The sequence below is a fragment of the Misgurnus anguillicaudatus genome, chromosome 2 (genome assembly GCF_027580225.2).
Source record: "Misgurnus anguillicaudatus chromosome 2, ASM2758022v2, whole genome shotgun sequence".
Classification (NCBI taxonomy): Eukaryota; Metazoa; Chordata; class Actinopteri; order Cypriniformes; family Cobitidae; genus Misgurnus; species Misgurnus anguillicaudatus.
This window is the reverse complement of record NC_073338.2, coordinates 42,107,688-42,123,089: the sequence shown is the minus strand read 5'-3', so window position 1 is coordinate 42,123,089 and position 15,402 is coordinate 42,107,688. Positions and strand designations below refer to the sequence as shown.

The window sequence follows — 15,402 nt, the reverse complement described above, 5'->3', positions numbered from 1 at the left end:
TAAGTTACTGGCAAACAGCTGCAAGTAATACTGTAATTTCTACTGATTTGTTTTACAGTGAATGCACAAAAAATATATAGTTTATAACGTTTAGAATATAAAACTTGTATTTTTTTAAAGCAAGCTACAAAATGTTCATTAATTTTCTAACATCAGCTAGATGCAGCGCTTAACACATGACCGTACACATTACTGCAGGCTGTCTCTAAGGTTATTGAATTTTATTCCCACCCATTATGAGATAACAGAAGTAGGACGGATGTCAAGTGAACCTGTCACAATTATGCAGGCTTTGCAAAGAGAATGTTATTCAATACAGGAATTAACATGTTAACTACACATTTCCTTCACCTGTTAAGATGCCTTATTAATGTCTTAAAGGCACAGTAGCAGTCATTTTTTATTTAAAGCCACACACACAATGGTAATTAAAACTGAAATGTTTTGGTGTTTTTCTAGCTAAGTGGTAGAGTATTGCGTGAGCGGCGCAAAGGTTGTAGGTTCAAACCCAGGGAAATAAAGAAATATTTTTCAGAAAAACATCATTTTAAAAGATAATGTTTTAGACGGAGATACATGTTTTCAACCATGATAAGTAAATTCCTAAAGCGGTCATTTTTTTTCTTATAACGCGTTGTGTTTCTAGTTTCATGTGTTACAAAACTGATCAATCTACAAGTTATTTAATGCTCTAACACATCCTAAAGTTTGACTTCTCTGAGTCTTGACCTCTAAAAGCGCCTGCCAAGTATAACAAAAAGTGTAGTGTATTTGTGACAGTATTTTAAAGGATTAGTCCATTTTCTTAAAATAAATCCAGATATTTTACTCACCACCATGTCATCCAAAATGTTGATGTCTTTCTTTGTTCACTCGAGAAAAAAATATGTTTTTTTGAAGAAAACATTCCAGGATTTTTCTCATTTTAATGGACTTTAAGTTGCAGTTTCAACTGAGTTTCAAAGGACTCTAAATGATCCCAAACGAGGCATAAGGGTCTTATCTAGCGAAACGATTGTCGGGTGATTCTCACGAAACCATTGAAACACCACAGCACTAATGATTTTAGCTTTAAAATGTGTAATATAGTAACATTAAAAAGCATCAGAATTAACACAATACTGTGTTCTACCTTGCACAACGTGTGATTTCAACATACGAATTTATAATTGGAAATTTTATCTCATTTTCTGCTGAAATTCTCATTACCGCAATGTGTCCGGCTGTGTTTGAACATGCGTTATGTTGTAATTTAATCAAATTAACACAAAAATATTAAGAAAAAAATAAATGGATGTTTTGCTAGACTACTTTAGATGACAGAAAAAATATTTACTGAATATTCATGTATAATAATAATGAAGAAAAATTAGGAAAATGATGTGTCCATGCCTGATGTTCTCATCCTCCGCAACACTTTTTGAGAACAGTTTAAGCACACATACAGAATTTTAATAAAGTTTGATTTTGAGTGACCAAGCACATGGACCAGTTACTTCAAGATGGCTACCAGGTAAGATCATTTTTTTACAGTTAATTTGAAATATTGTCTTGTCAGAATGCTTACACGACATTTTGATTATCATTACCGCAACAGATGCTTATTAAATGTTAATTTAATTAATAGAAGCATAATACTTTGATTTTAAATGCATGTGCAGAATCTCCAAATTATGTTCTTTCAGGTTTGTCATGTCATTTTGAAAATATGTCAGTGTTGATGTTTTCTGACTGTTGCGGTAATGAGATTTTTTAGGACTAATTTTTTAAATTATGTTACAAAAAGTGTTAAATGATAAGTAAAAGTTTTTAAATTAATGTTCCCATTTACTCCAGACTTTGTTTTTCAATGTCTGGTGGGAAAAAAAGTAAATGTAAGCAATTTTTAAATTTTCATGCTTGACATTTTTAAAACCAAGTTTTCGTGAGAATCACCCTGTCATTTTTGGCAAGAAAAATAAAAAAGCACTTTTAAACTACAACTTCTCGTCTTCCTCCGGTTTAATTAATGATACTAATTAATGTCTTTGTGTCAGTTTATTGTTTATACAAGGAACAATTCCCACACACTATCTGCTTGCTGAAAAAAAAATTTATAATGAAAGTTGCGTTGCAATGTTTCGATCAACTGATCTTCATCAGGTTGCCTGATTATAAAGTTATAATTATAATAAAGCAATTTTTCATTTAAAATGTAATTTTCATGAAATATGACAAACTTCCGGTTTAAGACCCACCCACTTCCGGTTCCATCCGAATACAAATACGGATACAAATAATTTTGAGATTGTTACAGATACAAATACAGATACAAATACTGACTCCGCTGCACACCCCTAGACTGGACTACCATGCCTGTGAAAGGTACCACACTGTACTTCAGTGACAAAGAGCTGGGTAATTTTTGCTCTAGTTTAATATGTACCTGTATAAGTCTACACTCACACACACTTCCTGCTTTGTGCTTATCTTCTGGTCTCCAGTAAGAGCTGTAATCTACTGTTCCCTGAAACCAGCTGAGAAATACTGTGCTTTTAACATCCACATTCATAATAATAACCTCTAATGGTGCTACTGCTCTCTCTTTCTTTCAGTCTTTCTCTTATCCTCATTAGTACTTTATTACCCAGCATGCTTTACTGCAAGCCTGTAGTATACTGTTGTGTGTTTGTGAGTATGTGTCTGTCTGTGTAAGTGTGAGTGTAAAGGTTGATGTCCTGTAATGACTCATATTGTATTTATGCTCCCATTACAGCTAATATGCCCCCATCATTGATCAGACAAACAGCCAAGCCAGAGGTTACACGCATGCACGCATACACACACATCGTACCTTGTGATGCACTGTAAGTTGCTTTAGATAATAATTGGGTAATGCTTTGTATAATAATAATTATGTTTTTATGTTTCTGTTTGCGAATTTGCTCTTGACTAATCTTGTCTACAATGCAGTCTGATTTCATTGTGAAATTGGACACTGCTGGCATTTTGCACTATGGTATGAACATTAACTATGAGAGAACGTCCAGACGTTGGTATTATTGACTTCCCAAGCATGCTATGTTGTAATGCTAGACGTGTTGTATAAAAATATTTTTATTTATTTATTTATAGGAGTATTTTTATTAGTTGTTAAGTCATAATTTATGTTTTTTCAAATACTACCAATAGTATAAGGTGGTTTAGTCTTAGCCTCAGAAGTCACCCCCACGGACCGTTGGCTAAATGTTTGATGCACATGATGGCAAACTTTTCTGGAAAAACTCAGCTGCTTTGAAAGTCGTCCTCTGATTGGTTGAATCATACAGGATTTCTGGGAGACGTGCCTTATTTTTTAACGCTCCGCTTGGAAACAACACAAAGCTGAAACGTTTAGCGGCATAAAGTATTTTAAAGACGTCCAAGAGTTGTGCTTGATGCAATAAGTGGAATTTAAAAGAGGTATTTTAACGTGTTTGCCATGGTTGTTATGAATTTCAGAGACGTTTGTGAGTGAGAGGTTCCTTGCTCCTAAACACGACGCGTAATATGACCTTTTGGGCCATTTAAAGCAAACATGGTTCCCAGACCTCAGTATGAAGATCTGGCTACACATGACTAACGGTGGATTTGTTTGGCATGCATTGACACGCAAAATTTCTTTTTTAATGAATCTATACAAGGTTTATATTGGGGATGGACGATTAATCGTGATTAATCTATAGTAAAATAAAAAATAAAAGTTTCTGTTACATCATATATGTGAGTAAACTGTGTATAATAATTATGTATATATAAATATGCACATATGCATGTATAATTTTAAGAATAAAAATATATTTATATATGAAGTATTTATATTTATATAAAACAAAGTAAACATAAATATACAAATGTATATACACACATGTAAATATTTCTTACATATATACATGCATGTGTGTGCATTTATCAATACAAAGTTATTATACACAGTTCACACACGCACATATATGATGTAATCAAAAACTTCTATTGTGCTATAGACGGTTTCATCAGACGCACGTCGCTGACGAGATACACGTCTGGATCCGAACTTTACTTCTGGTTTCGTTTTTTTAATGGTCTGACTAGTTGCTAAACTGATCTCTTGAACAAATGCCTCGTTGAAAATAACAAATGTTTTGGTTTCCTAATCTATGTGTTGTTTTTTGCTTGTTATATAAATAAACTAGGTTTAAAGAACTTTGTTGTTATTTATTCTTAGCGGAGTTTACTGGAAGTTACGTGCGGACCACGACAGCCACTTGTTTATGTTATTACTGTACTGCTGAAACAGTGTATTAATGGTTATGCATCCCTAGTTTATATACAATAAATCAGTTTCTCAATCATAGAATCCTCTTAAAAAAATAAGGTACTGTATGTCTTGGCTGCCGGTCACAAGTGTCAGAAAATTTAAGCTGCTGTAAGTGGCTTTGTTCACCAAGGTTAAGTCGATAACTGAGAAAGTGCCTCCTACTGTAGCAACAATGCAATTAATCTATTTAAAAAAATAATTACATGCTGGAGCTGTGGCCGTGCAGACGGCATTTATACTCTGAGTCTGAACACACTAAACAGGCTGGAGATGCTCTTAAAGAAAATCTTAAAGAGAGAGAGAGAGAGAGAGAGAGAGAGAGAGAGAGAGAGAGAGAGAGAGATGTGAGCATTAGATGATATTAGTGTGGTGGATGCTAAAAGCCTTTACTGCAGACCAGATGCTGAGCATGAGCATGTACCTGTGTGTGTGTGTGTGTGTGTGTGTGTGTGTGTGTGTGTGTGTGTGTGTGTGTGTGTGTGTGTGTGTGTGTTGTGTGTGTGTGTATAAAAAGAGTATATGTAACCATGGAAACAGCAGAGATATAACCTACAAATGTGAAACCATAGTTACGATGCCAACAGGTCAATTGACAAATGGAGTGAAAATAATAAAGGAAGTATGTGAGTCACTGAGTCAGTAAGTCTGTGTGTGTGTGTGTGTGTGTGTGTGTGTGTGTGTGTGTACCTGGTAATTATCACGTTGTGGGGACCAACTGTCCCCACAAAGATAGGAATACCAGTGTTTTTGTGACCTTGTGGGGACATTTTGATGTCCCCATGAGGAAACAAGCTTATAAATCAAACAGAATGATGTATCTTGAAAATGTGAAGTAGTAGAAGGGTTTCTGTGATGGTTGGGGTTAGGGAATGGGGTAGGTTAGGGGAATAAAATATACAGTTTGTATGGTATAAAATGTATTACGTCTATGGAATGGAAACCTGTGTGTGTGTGTGTGTGTGTGTGTGTGTGTGTGTGTGTGTGTGTGTGTGTGTGTGTGTGTGTGTGTGCGCGTGCGTGCGTGCGTGCGTGCTAGCTACAATAAAATATTCTTGTATTTATATAAAAAAATACAAGGCAACACAAAAAGCATGAAAAAATCTTGTGATCTATTAAATACAAATTCAGTTTACAACAAAACGAGTAAATTATAAAGGACATTTTTTATTAAATAATTTGAGTATTTGCGTAAGAAGTCAAATTTGGTCCTAAACATCCATGATTCGATAAACCTTTGATGGGGACAATGTGAGCGTGTACTATTGTTTGCATGAAATTCAGGAGAAATTCAATGTAAGTGGAGTATACGGTCAGGTTTCTGATTACCAATGGTAAAAAAAAATGTACAAGCTCAGCATATGTTAGAGATTTGATGTTCTGTGTGTGTATACAATACGTATTTGTCTCTACATGTATGCGTGTGTGTATAGACCAACCCCCTCTGCTGGTGAAGTGATTGTTTATAGCAGGCCTTTCAGAGAAATACAATTTTATCATGATTCAGCTATTGTATCCATAGCAACAAAAGATTTAATATAATAAAAGTCTAGCCCTTTTTTGACATCCTTGTATTCGTTTTGACTTATGTTTATGCATTTTACAGTACCAGCAAATATGGGTGGGTGTGATTTAAAGTTGAGTCACCTGAAAGTGTTGAAATGAATTAGTAGTTAATTATTTAATCATTTAAATTAGTCCTAGTTTTAAAAAAGATAATCAGAGACAGACTACAGTCACACACAGTATAATTAATAGTGTTCCTTACGCTCTTAGAAATAAAGGTACAAAAGTTGTCACTGGGACAGTACAATTTCAAAAAGATACACCTTTGTACCCAAAGAGTGCATGTTAGTACTTCAAAAGTACATATTGGCAATTCAAAGATACATATTTGTACCTAAATGGTACATATTAGGACTTTTATTTGAGGGTACTCCCCCTGTGACAGCTTTGTACCTTTATTTTTGACAGTGTACGAAATTTACCATGGTTTTACTACAATAAAAAACATGGTTCCTCCTATAGTTAAACCATGGTTACCACAAAATAACCATGTATGTGCTGCAAAAACCATGGTTAAACCATGGTTACTGCAGTAAAACCATGGTTTTGCCAAATGTAAAAGGGTTAGTTCACCCCAAAATGAAATTTTATCATAAATCACTTACTCCTGTGCCGTTCTAAACCATAAGAACATTTTTTTATATTTTTGAACAAAAACTTGACTGGCTTGTGTGTCCCTTAGACTTTACAATTCTTTTCCCAGAAAAGAAGGAAAGGCATCGCCAAAAAGGTCCATGAACCATCAGTAGTTCAATAAAAATATTATGAAGCGACGAGAACACTTTTGTGCGCTAAGAAACCAAAACGAAAATTTTTATTCAACACTTTGTTTTTCTCCTTGATCATTCAGTGCATGTTTATGAGCAGACTATGGTGCATGCTGCTAAAACAGTTGCAAATGTTTCTTGTTTCTTCCTTTTTTTATTAAAGCCATTATGCAAACATTGTAAACAATACTTAAAAAGCAGCTATCGTCCGATTCAGGATTTTACATTTCCTGTAGTGTGTAAGTGTGTATTAGTACATGTTAACAATATGCAAAAGGTACAAACTCCAAAGTAAACGATGACGCAAGTTGTCGTCTTTAACGTAAATCTCTTTTCTTGGACTACAACAAACACACGGATTGTGGGCAACAGTTTACTTCCTGGCATTGGTGATGTTGACAACTCCGACATTATCATAATTCCTCCCGATTCGGACTCACAGCCTTTAAATTAACTCCTGTTAGCATTGCATTGTGAGGGAATCTTTCAACCATGGTAAGGAGCGTCACATTTTCGGCTGACATCAGAGGTATTCAGACCAATCACAACGAACAAATTAGCTGGCCAATCAGAGACAGAACTTTTCAGATCGATGAGCTTTGTACAAAATCAGTGCGTTTCAGGAAGACAGGATATCTGGAGCTACAAAAATGTACAGTGTCTGGAAAATAATGTGTTTTTGAACCATAAACCACGCAAACAAATTGTATTATACCAAACAATACACAAAATAACGTATTTTTTTAGCAATGAAATAGGTGCCTTTTAAACAGCCCGTATAAATGCACACATTACTTGCCAGCAGATCACATCAGCAGCATGCGCCGTATTCTGGTCGTGAACTGAGTGTCCGAGGAGGGGAACAAATTGTTGAAGGAATTTTTTGTTTTGTTTTCTTTGCGCACGGGGGTGTTCTTGTCGCTTCATAATGTTATTGTTGAGCTACTGATAAAACATGGGCCTTTGGTTCTTTTTTGGAAAAGAATTGTAAATCAAACTGAAGTCTATGGGACAGTCACAAGCCTTTTTGTCAAAAAATATCTACAAAATGTGTTCTGAAGACAATTGGAGGACTTGGTGGTTTACAATGACACAGGGGTAAGTGATTAATGATAAAATTGTCATGTTGGGGTGAATTAACCCTTTAATCAATACACCAAAAACCATGGGTACTATAAAAAACATGGTTAATTTTCGTAAGTGGTATATTGCACAATATTATACAGTATATTGTAAATAACTGTAACATTAAAACAATGAAACATTAACTTTCTACACAACAACACCCTGATATAAATGTTGACGTCCTTAGCAGAATTCAGTCATGTCAGTATTTATTTTTCATGTTACTAAGTGCTGCAAAAATCCTTTTACAAAAGCACAGAGTCAAAAGCGGCTTATAGATATTTTAACAAAAACCTGTTTTCCATTTTTAGCTATTTTTAGCAAAAGGAGCGAGAGCGTGCTTATAATCAATTTATGAAAGTTGCATATCACACCCTCGATGTTGTGATTGACAGCAGTGCAAAAAAGCAATGACACAGCCCGACGTGTTAGCGTTATAGGCAGATTTCTTGGAAGCAGATGGTAAGACTTTTTTTTTAAGTGCGATCCAGGTGTAGCAAAGAGTGAAAAATAAGCCTTTTTTGCAATTTGAGCATTTATGTTACATTGACACTAGCATTGGGCTGTTTGCACACTAGAGGGTACATAGAATACTTTTTGCATGTACACTGTTAGAAAAAATGCCCAACAAAATTGTCTTAAGCTGGCAGTACGCTATATTAAAAAGATCATAATATGTACCATTTAGATATGTATGTATTTGGTATCAAAATGCAGGCTACCTTTGAGGTACTAATGTATAAGGTAGGAAGACAGCTAGGGACCATTTTTGACCATTTTTACAGACAGTGTTAAGTGAACATCATTTGAATAGGTGAACCAACTGATATGTAAGGGATTATGTATAGGCAGCAGGTTGTTATCGCAGAAATAAGCCCCGGCAGTGTGATCGGATTTGAAAACACAACGCAACCCTGCTGTGCTCACAGATGCCGTCTACACAGTCTTAGTTGTAAACTGAAAAGAATAAACTATATGGCTCTGTGGTAATATCAACTTATGTTGGTATCTGTTTATTGGAGTACATCAACCAGCCAAACACAGTAACATATGTGTAGGTGCAGTATATGCATTCTGGTCATTCTACATCCACCATGTTTTGATTGTCATGTGACCCGTGTGTTTGTTCACCTGTTATGTACAACAACTGTAAAAAAAACTTGTTAAAGGTGCCAAAGAATGCATTGAAATAATATGTTAAATTGTTCTCTGATATCTACATAGAAGGTATGTGACTTTATAAAGTGCAAAAATTATCCAGAGATGCCCATTTACACTTGTAGGATTTGCCCCCAGAAAGAAATGGTCTACTATTACCTTATTTGAAAGGGTCATGAATATTAATGTTGAGCTCTGCTCTTATTGGCTGTTTCTCAGAGCAGCTCGTTCGAGTAGCTGTGTGTGTGTGTGTGTGTAAACCGACCTTATGTCTTAGCCTGTATCAGACAAAGATACAGAATTCGAGGAATTATCAATTGTTTGGAAATTGTTAAAGGAATAGTCTACTCATTTTCAATATTAAAATATGTCACTACCCCAACTAAGAATTGTTGATACATCCCTCCACCATCCGTGCGCATGCACGCAAGCGCTGGAGCGCGCTGCGACGCCTCGCCAGCATTTAGCTTAGCCCCATTCATTCAATGGTACCATTTAGAGATAAAGTTAGAAGTGACCAAACACATCAACGTTTTTCCTATTTAAGAGGAGTAGTTATACGAGCAAGTTTTGTGGTACAAAACAAAACGTAGCGCTTTTCTAAGCGGATTTAAAAGAGGAACTATATTTTATGGCGTAATAGCACTTTTGTGAGCACTTCGACTCGGCGCAGTAACACCCTCCCTCTCCCATTATGAGAGTGAGAAGGGGAGCGGACTTTTCAGGCGAGTCGAAGTACTACCAAAAGTGCTATTACGCCATAAAATATAGTTCCTCTTTTAAATCCGCTTAGAAAAGCGCTACGTTTTATTTTGTACCACCAAACTTGCTTGTATAACTACTCGTCTTAAATAGGAAAAACGTTGATGTGTTTGGTCACTTCTAACTTTATCTCTAAATGGTACAATTGAATGAATGGGGCTAAGCTAAATGCTATCGAAGCGTCGCAGCGCGCTCCAGCGCTTACGTGCACGCACACAGATGATAGAGGGATGTATCAACAGTTCTTAGTTAAGGTAATAACATATTTTAATGTTGAAAATGAGTAGACTATTCCTTTAATGGACATTTCTGAGTGGTAAGTTTGTGTTTTTTCAGTATGGACCTGCAAAAGGTAACTGTAACGGCAATAGTAGAACTTCAGCTTAAATGCTAGCATATAGCATTAAAGGAATATTCCATTTTCTTAAAAGAAAAATCCAGATAATTTACTCACCACCATGTCATCCAAAATGTTGATGTTTTTCTTTGTTCAGTCAAGAAGAAATTATGTTTTTTGAGGAGGACATTGCGGGATTTTTCTCATTTTGATGGACTTTAATAGACACCAACAATTAACACTTAACTCAACACGTAACAGTTTTTTTCAAAAGAGTTTCAAAGGACTATAAACAATCCCAAACGAGGCATAAGGGTCTTATCTAGCAAAACGATTGTCATTTTTGACAAGAAAAATAACAAATATACACTTTTAAAGCACAACTTCTCGTCTAGATCCGGTCGTGATGCGCCAGCGTGACCCCAGGCAATGCGTCATGCCGTCAAGAGGTCACAGAAGATGAACGCGAAACTCCGCCCCAGTGTTTAAAAGTTTGTTGAAAGAGGACCGTTCTGACGTTGTTGTATGTCAACTGATACTAATTAATGTATTTGTGTCAGTTCATTGTTTACAATGGTCCGCAAATGTGCGTTTTATATATGTAACACGTGACCTCCCTACGTCACTGCGCATTTACTTTAGGTCGCGCTGGACTGGATCTAGACGAGAAGTTGTGCTTTAAAAGTGTATATTTGTTATTTTTCTTGTAAAAAATGACGGTCTTTTTGCTGGATGGGACCCTTGTGCCTCGTTTGGGATTGTTTGTAGTCCTTTGAAACTCCGTTGAAAAAAACTGTTACGTGTTAAGTTAAGTGTTAAGTGTTGGTGTCTATTAAAGTCCATTAAAATGAGAAAAATCCTGCAATGTTTTCCTCAAAAAACATAATTTCTTCTCGACTGAACAAAGAAAGACATCAACATTTTGGATGACATGGTGGTGAGTAAATTATCTTGATTTTTCTTTTAAGAAAATGGAATATTCCTTTAACTAATTTAATGTTGGGGTGTACATCATAACTGTAACGTCACAGTTGGTGTTATGTTGAGATTGGCCTGTTTTCCAACGGTCTTTTGCATGCATGAGGTTTCCATAGGAGGAAACAATCGTGTTTGAGGCTCACAATATGTTGTTATTCATCTATGCCTATACATTCTACGGCACCTTTAAACAAGTACAATTTAACCACAAGGGATCAATTGTTTGGGCCTCGAGGAATAGAAAAGTATCCATCCGATGCATAGCCTACTGAGAAATTTCGGTGGAAGCGGCAGACCATCTGGATATTTATCATACTGAGATTTCAGACATACTGATTTTCATATATAATATAGTGTGGAGGTATGTATGTGATTTAGGACGCGGGGACTGGCTAAACCAATGGTACAGTAGTACATCGGTTACAAATACATTCTTTACTTTATTCATTTAATGCTTCAATTTTTAAAGTCTGGTCTATTCTCTCGTTTCTCAACAGGTTTCTGATCGTTTTAGGATGTCTCATTTTATCGATTTTATCAACGTTTAAAGAACACGAGAAAGACTCTGCTTATGGGCTGTTCATTCTGGTAAATCTTCTGTTCATAGCCAATCAATGTTATGTGTGAATGAGATTGAATGTTTTTTTCGATAAGTGTATGTCTTTTTCACTTGTAGGAAGCATCTACTATCGTTATTTTTGGAGGAGAGTACGCATTGAGGATATGGGCCGCTGGCTGCTGCTGTCGATATAAGGGCTGGAGAGGGCGACTCAAATTTGCACGCAAACCCCTGTGTGTCCTGGGTAAGTAAAAGACACGGTTTCACAAAGCACACATGGATTAAAACCACACAGTTACCTAACAAAATGTACACACTCTACACTTAATTGTGAAATCCAAGTCTCATAGTCTACTTATAAGGTTTTGAGAGCAAGAAACTGCGATTGGGTGATTCTCACGAAATTCAGATTTAGAAGGTGTCTAGCATCAGAATTTTTAAAAACCACTTGAAGCCAATTTTTTTTTGCACATATAAGATTAAGGTCTGAACTTACTATAACCATTATTTTTAGAGGATTACATTTTTTTGTACATTTTTTAGATTATCATTATCAAAAAAAGCTTTACCACAACATGATATTACATTAAATATATGCATTTACAAACTCATGTTTCGGTAATGAGAACTAAAAAGTTGTCTATGTACTATGACAAACAAAATTACAACTTTTATCTGGAGAGAAAAAATAAAAACTGCCTACCTGGTAGCCATCTTGAGTGTCACAGTCAATTATGTCCCTTCCGACAATTTTTTTTTAAAAATGTTTGTTCCTTGAGGGCTTAAACAATGATTGAAAATTGTTGTGGAGCATGAGAAAATTGGTCTTGGACACATTTATATTCCTTATAATTGTCTTTACATTTACCAATGATCACCAAATACCACATGTTTCTTTACTGTAAATGTTTATAGTATAACATCCACTGAAGCTTTTAATTTTTTTGATTTTTTAATTATAAATATTTCTATGTCAAAGAACCCAAATCCGGTCATGGACACGTTGCGGTAATGAAAATTTTCCCCTTAATTGTGGACAAAACAACAAAATTGGTTTGTATGATGTATTTTGAAATCATGTGCAAAATAGTACATGAAGAGATGTTTGTTACTGTATGCTTCTTATTTTGATAGCATTTACTTTTTTATCAAAATGTTTCATGACACCTCATAAGTCTAATTTCGCGAGAATCACCCGATTTCAAATATTGGTTTCGTATTGATTTTAGTCTTTGACATGATCTTACTCAATCGATATTAAAGATATCAAAGTTATTTTTTCACAGAATGTTCTTTGCAAACAGTAAATCACAAAAAATGACTTTAGATGGGTTTTTACAGACAGGGTCACGAGTAAACATATCAGATTTTTACAGCATCTGATAGAAAGTGTATATTATTTAAAGAATATTCCATTTTCTTAAAAGAAAAATCCAGATAATTTACTCACCACCATGTCATCCAAAATGTTGATGTCTTTCTTTGTTCAGTCGAGAAGAAATTATGTTTTTTAAGGAAAATATTGCAGGATTTTTCTCATTTTGATGGACTTTAATAGAGCCCAACAACTCAACACTTGACGGTTTTTTTCGGCGGAGTTTCAAGGGACTATAAACGATCCCAGGCGAGGCATGGGGGTCTTATCTAGCAAACGATTGTCATTTAGACAAGAAAAATGGAAAATATCCACTTTTAAACCACAACTTCTCATCTTGATCCGGTCATGATGCGCCAGCTGACCCCACGCAATACGTCATGACGTCAAGAGGTCACAGAGGACAAATGCGAAACTCCGCCCCAGTGTTTACAAGTGTGTTGAAAGAGGACCGTTCCTACGTTATTGTATGTCAACTGATAATAATTAATGTCTTTCTGTCAGTTTATTGTTTACAATGGTCCGCAAATGTGTGTTTTATATATGTAACAAGTGACCTCCCTACGTCACCACGCATTTACGTTAGGTCGCACTGGACCGGACCTAGACGAAAAGTTGTGGTCCAAAAGAGCATATTTTTTATTTTTCTTGTCAAAAATGACAATCGCTTCGCCAGACAAGACCCTTATGCCTCGTTTGGGATCGTTGATAGACCTTTGAAACTCCGTTGAAAAAACTGTTAAGTGTTGAGTTAAGTATTAAATGTTGGGCTCTATTAAAGTCCATTCAAATGAGAAAAATCCTGGAATGTTTTCCTCAAAAAACATAATTTCTTCTCGACTGAACAAAGAAAGACATCAACATTTTGGATGACATGGTGGTGAGTAAATTATCTGCATTTTTCTTTTAAGAAAATGGAATATTCCTTTAAAACAAACTTTGATCATCTTCTTGAATTTTTTTCAAATACTTTTAATGATTTTAGTAGATATGGGTAGTCTAACTGAATAAACACTGGTTTAGGCACATTCATTCTGGACGTGTTTTATCACCTTATACCTAACAAACTATCCCTTTAAAACTATCCCTTTAAATATCCAACTGCTTATAGGAGCCCCTGTACATTTAGAAACCCTTGTGCTAAGGGTCATTTCTATGTTTTCTCAGACATCTTTGTGCTGATCGCTTCGGTACCTGTGGTTGTAACCAGTAACCAGGGAAATGTGTTGGCCACGTCGCTGCGCAGTTTGCGTTTCCTGCAGATTCTTCGGATGCTACGGATGGACCGCCGTGGAGGAACCTGGAAACTGCTGGGATCTGCAATATACACACACAGCAAGGTACACAGTCAGGATGAGATGTACACAAGTAAGAAATGCATGGATCAATAATATCCTCTCAAAAGACCAGAATGAATTTTCATGTTCATTCATTCTGGTATATGCCAGTTTAGTGCTGGTCTTAGTGATGAACCAAAAGAGCCACATTGCAAAAAATGTTGGAAGGTTAAAATGTTGCGGTTCATAAAAAACATACGTATTTTGATTAATGTGCATGTGCTACTTCAGTCAATCATGTCAAGTGAATAGCACACGCATACAAACTCCCACCCCTCATAAACCGCTGGGGTGGGCAATATAGACAATTCAAGACGCACACAAATCCAAACACCCTTCTATATGGAAACTGCTATGGTCTGCACTATACGCACACAAGGCACACACAAGCACAAGCAATCCTATATCAGTGTCAGATGATGTTACAGGTCTAATCAGCAATACTGCGTACAAGTAACCTCTGAAGAAAAACACATGAACACAGACAGAGTGCAACAAGCAAGCAAGAGCCCAGCAAACCAGCTTAATTCAAGCTGTTTTATCATCAGGCAAGTACGACAGCAATGACTGTGTGACTTTGCAGGAGCTGATCACAGCATGGTACATCGGTTTCCTGTCATTGATCTTGGCTTCCTTTCTGGTCTACCTGGTTGAGAAAGATGACAACTCCCCAGATCTCCCAGATTTCGATGGCGAGTCCCCAACATCAACCCCACAGGACTTTGACACCTATGCAGACGCCCTCTGGTGGGGACTGGTGAGAAATGCACACAGCACTTGCATACATTCATGATCAAACAAGAGACAAAATGCCTCTGTTACAAAAGAAGAGTATGGTTTACAATACAAATTTTAAATGACTGTAAAAACTTTGCAATCATATGAATCCAAGATCTGTACGTTGAATCTGCCTGTCGGCCTCAAACTCTGCACCTACAAATGTATGGATAATAAAGAATAAATATTTTACAACTTTTAAAAAAAGTCACAAGTATAAAAATATATTTAACATGCTTTTAAAGTCACACCTATTGAAAGGAAACACACATTAAAATATAGACTCGACATTTTAAATACTCTTATTTTGCTTATTTTTAATATTATCGGTTATCGGTCTGATAGC

At 35.9% G+C, this 15,402-nt stretch overlaps 1 protein-coding gene across 2 annotated transcripts in view; it reads left to right on the top strand.

Annotated features, from left to right (window-relative positions):
- Nucleotides 1–15,402, top strand: part of kcnq3 (potassium voltage-gated channel, KQT-like subfamily, member 3) — a 53,098-nt gene that overhangs the window by 19,525 nt on the left and 18,171 nt on the right. For both annotated transcript variants that reach the window (XR_012358608.1, XM_055203278.2), the window contains exons 3-6: nt 11,506–11,596; nt 11,685–11,811; nt 14,110–14,282; nt 14,863–15,036. Coding sequence is in view for 1 of the 2 variants with exons in the window: in XM_055203278.2 (XP_055059253.1) it covers nt 11,506–11,596; nt 11,685–11,811; nt 14,110–14,282; nt 14,863–15,036 (565 nt within the window). In the remaining variant the exon portion in view is untranslated. The remainder of the gene's footprint in view (nt 1–11,505; nt 11,597–11,684; nt 11,812–14,109; nt 14,283–14,862; nt 15,037–15,402) is intronic.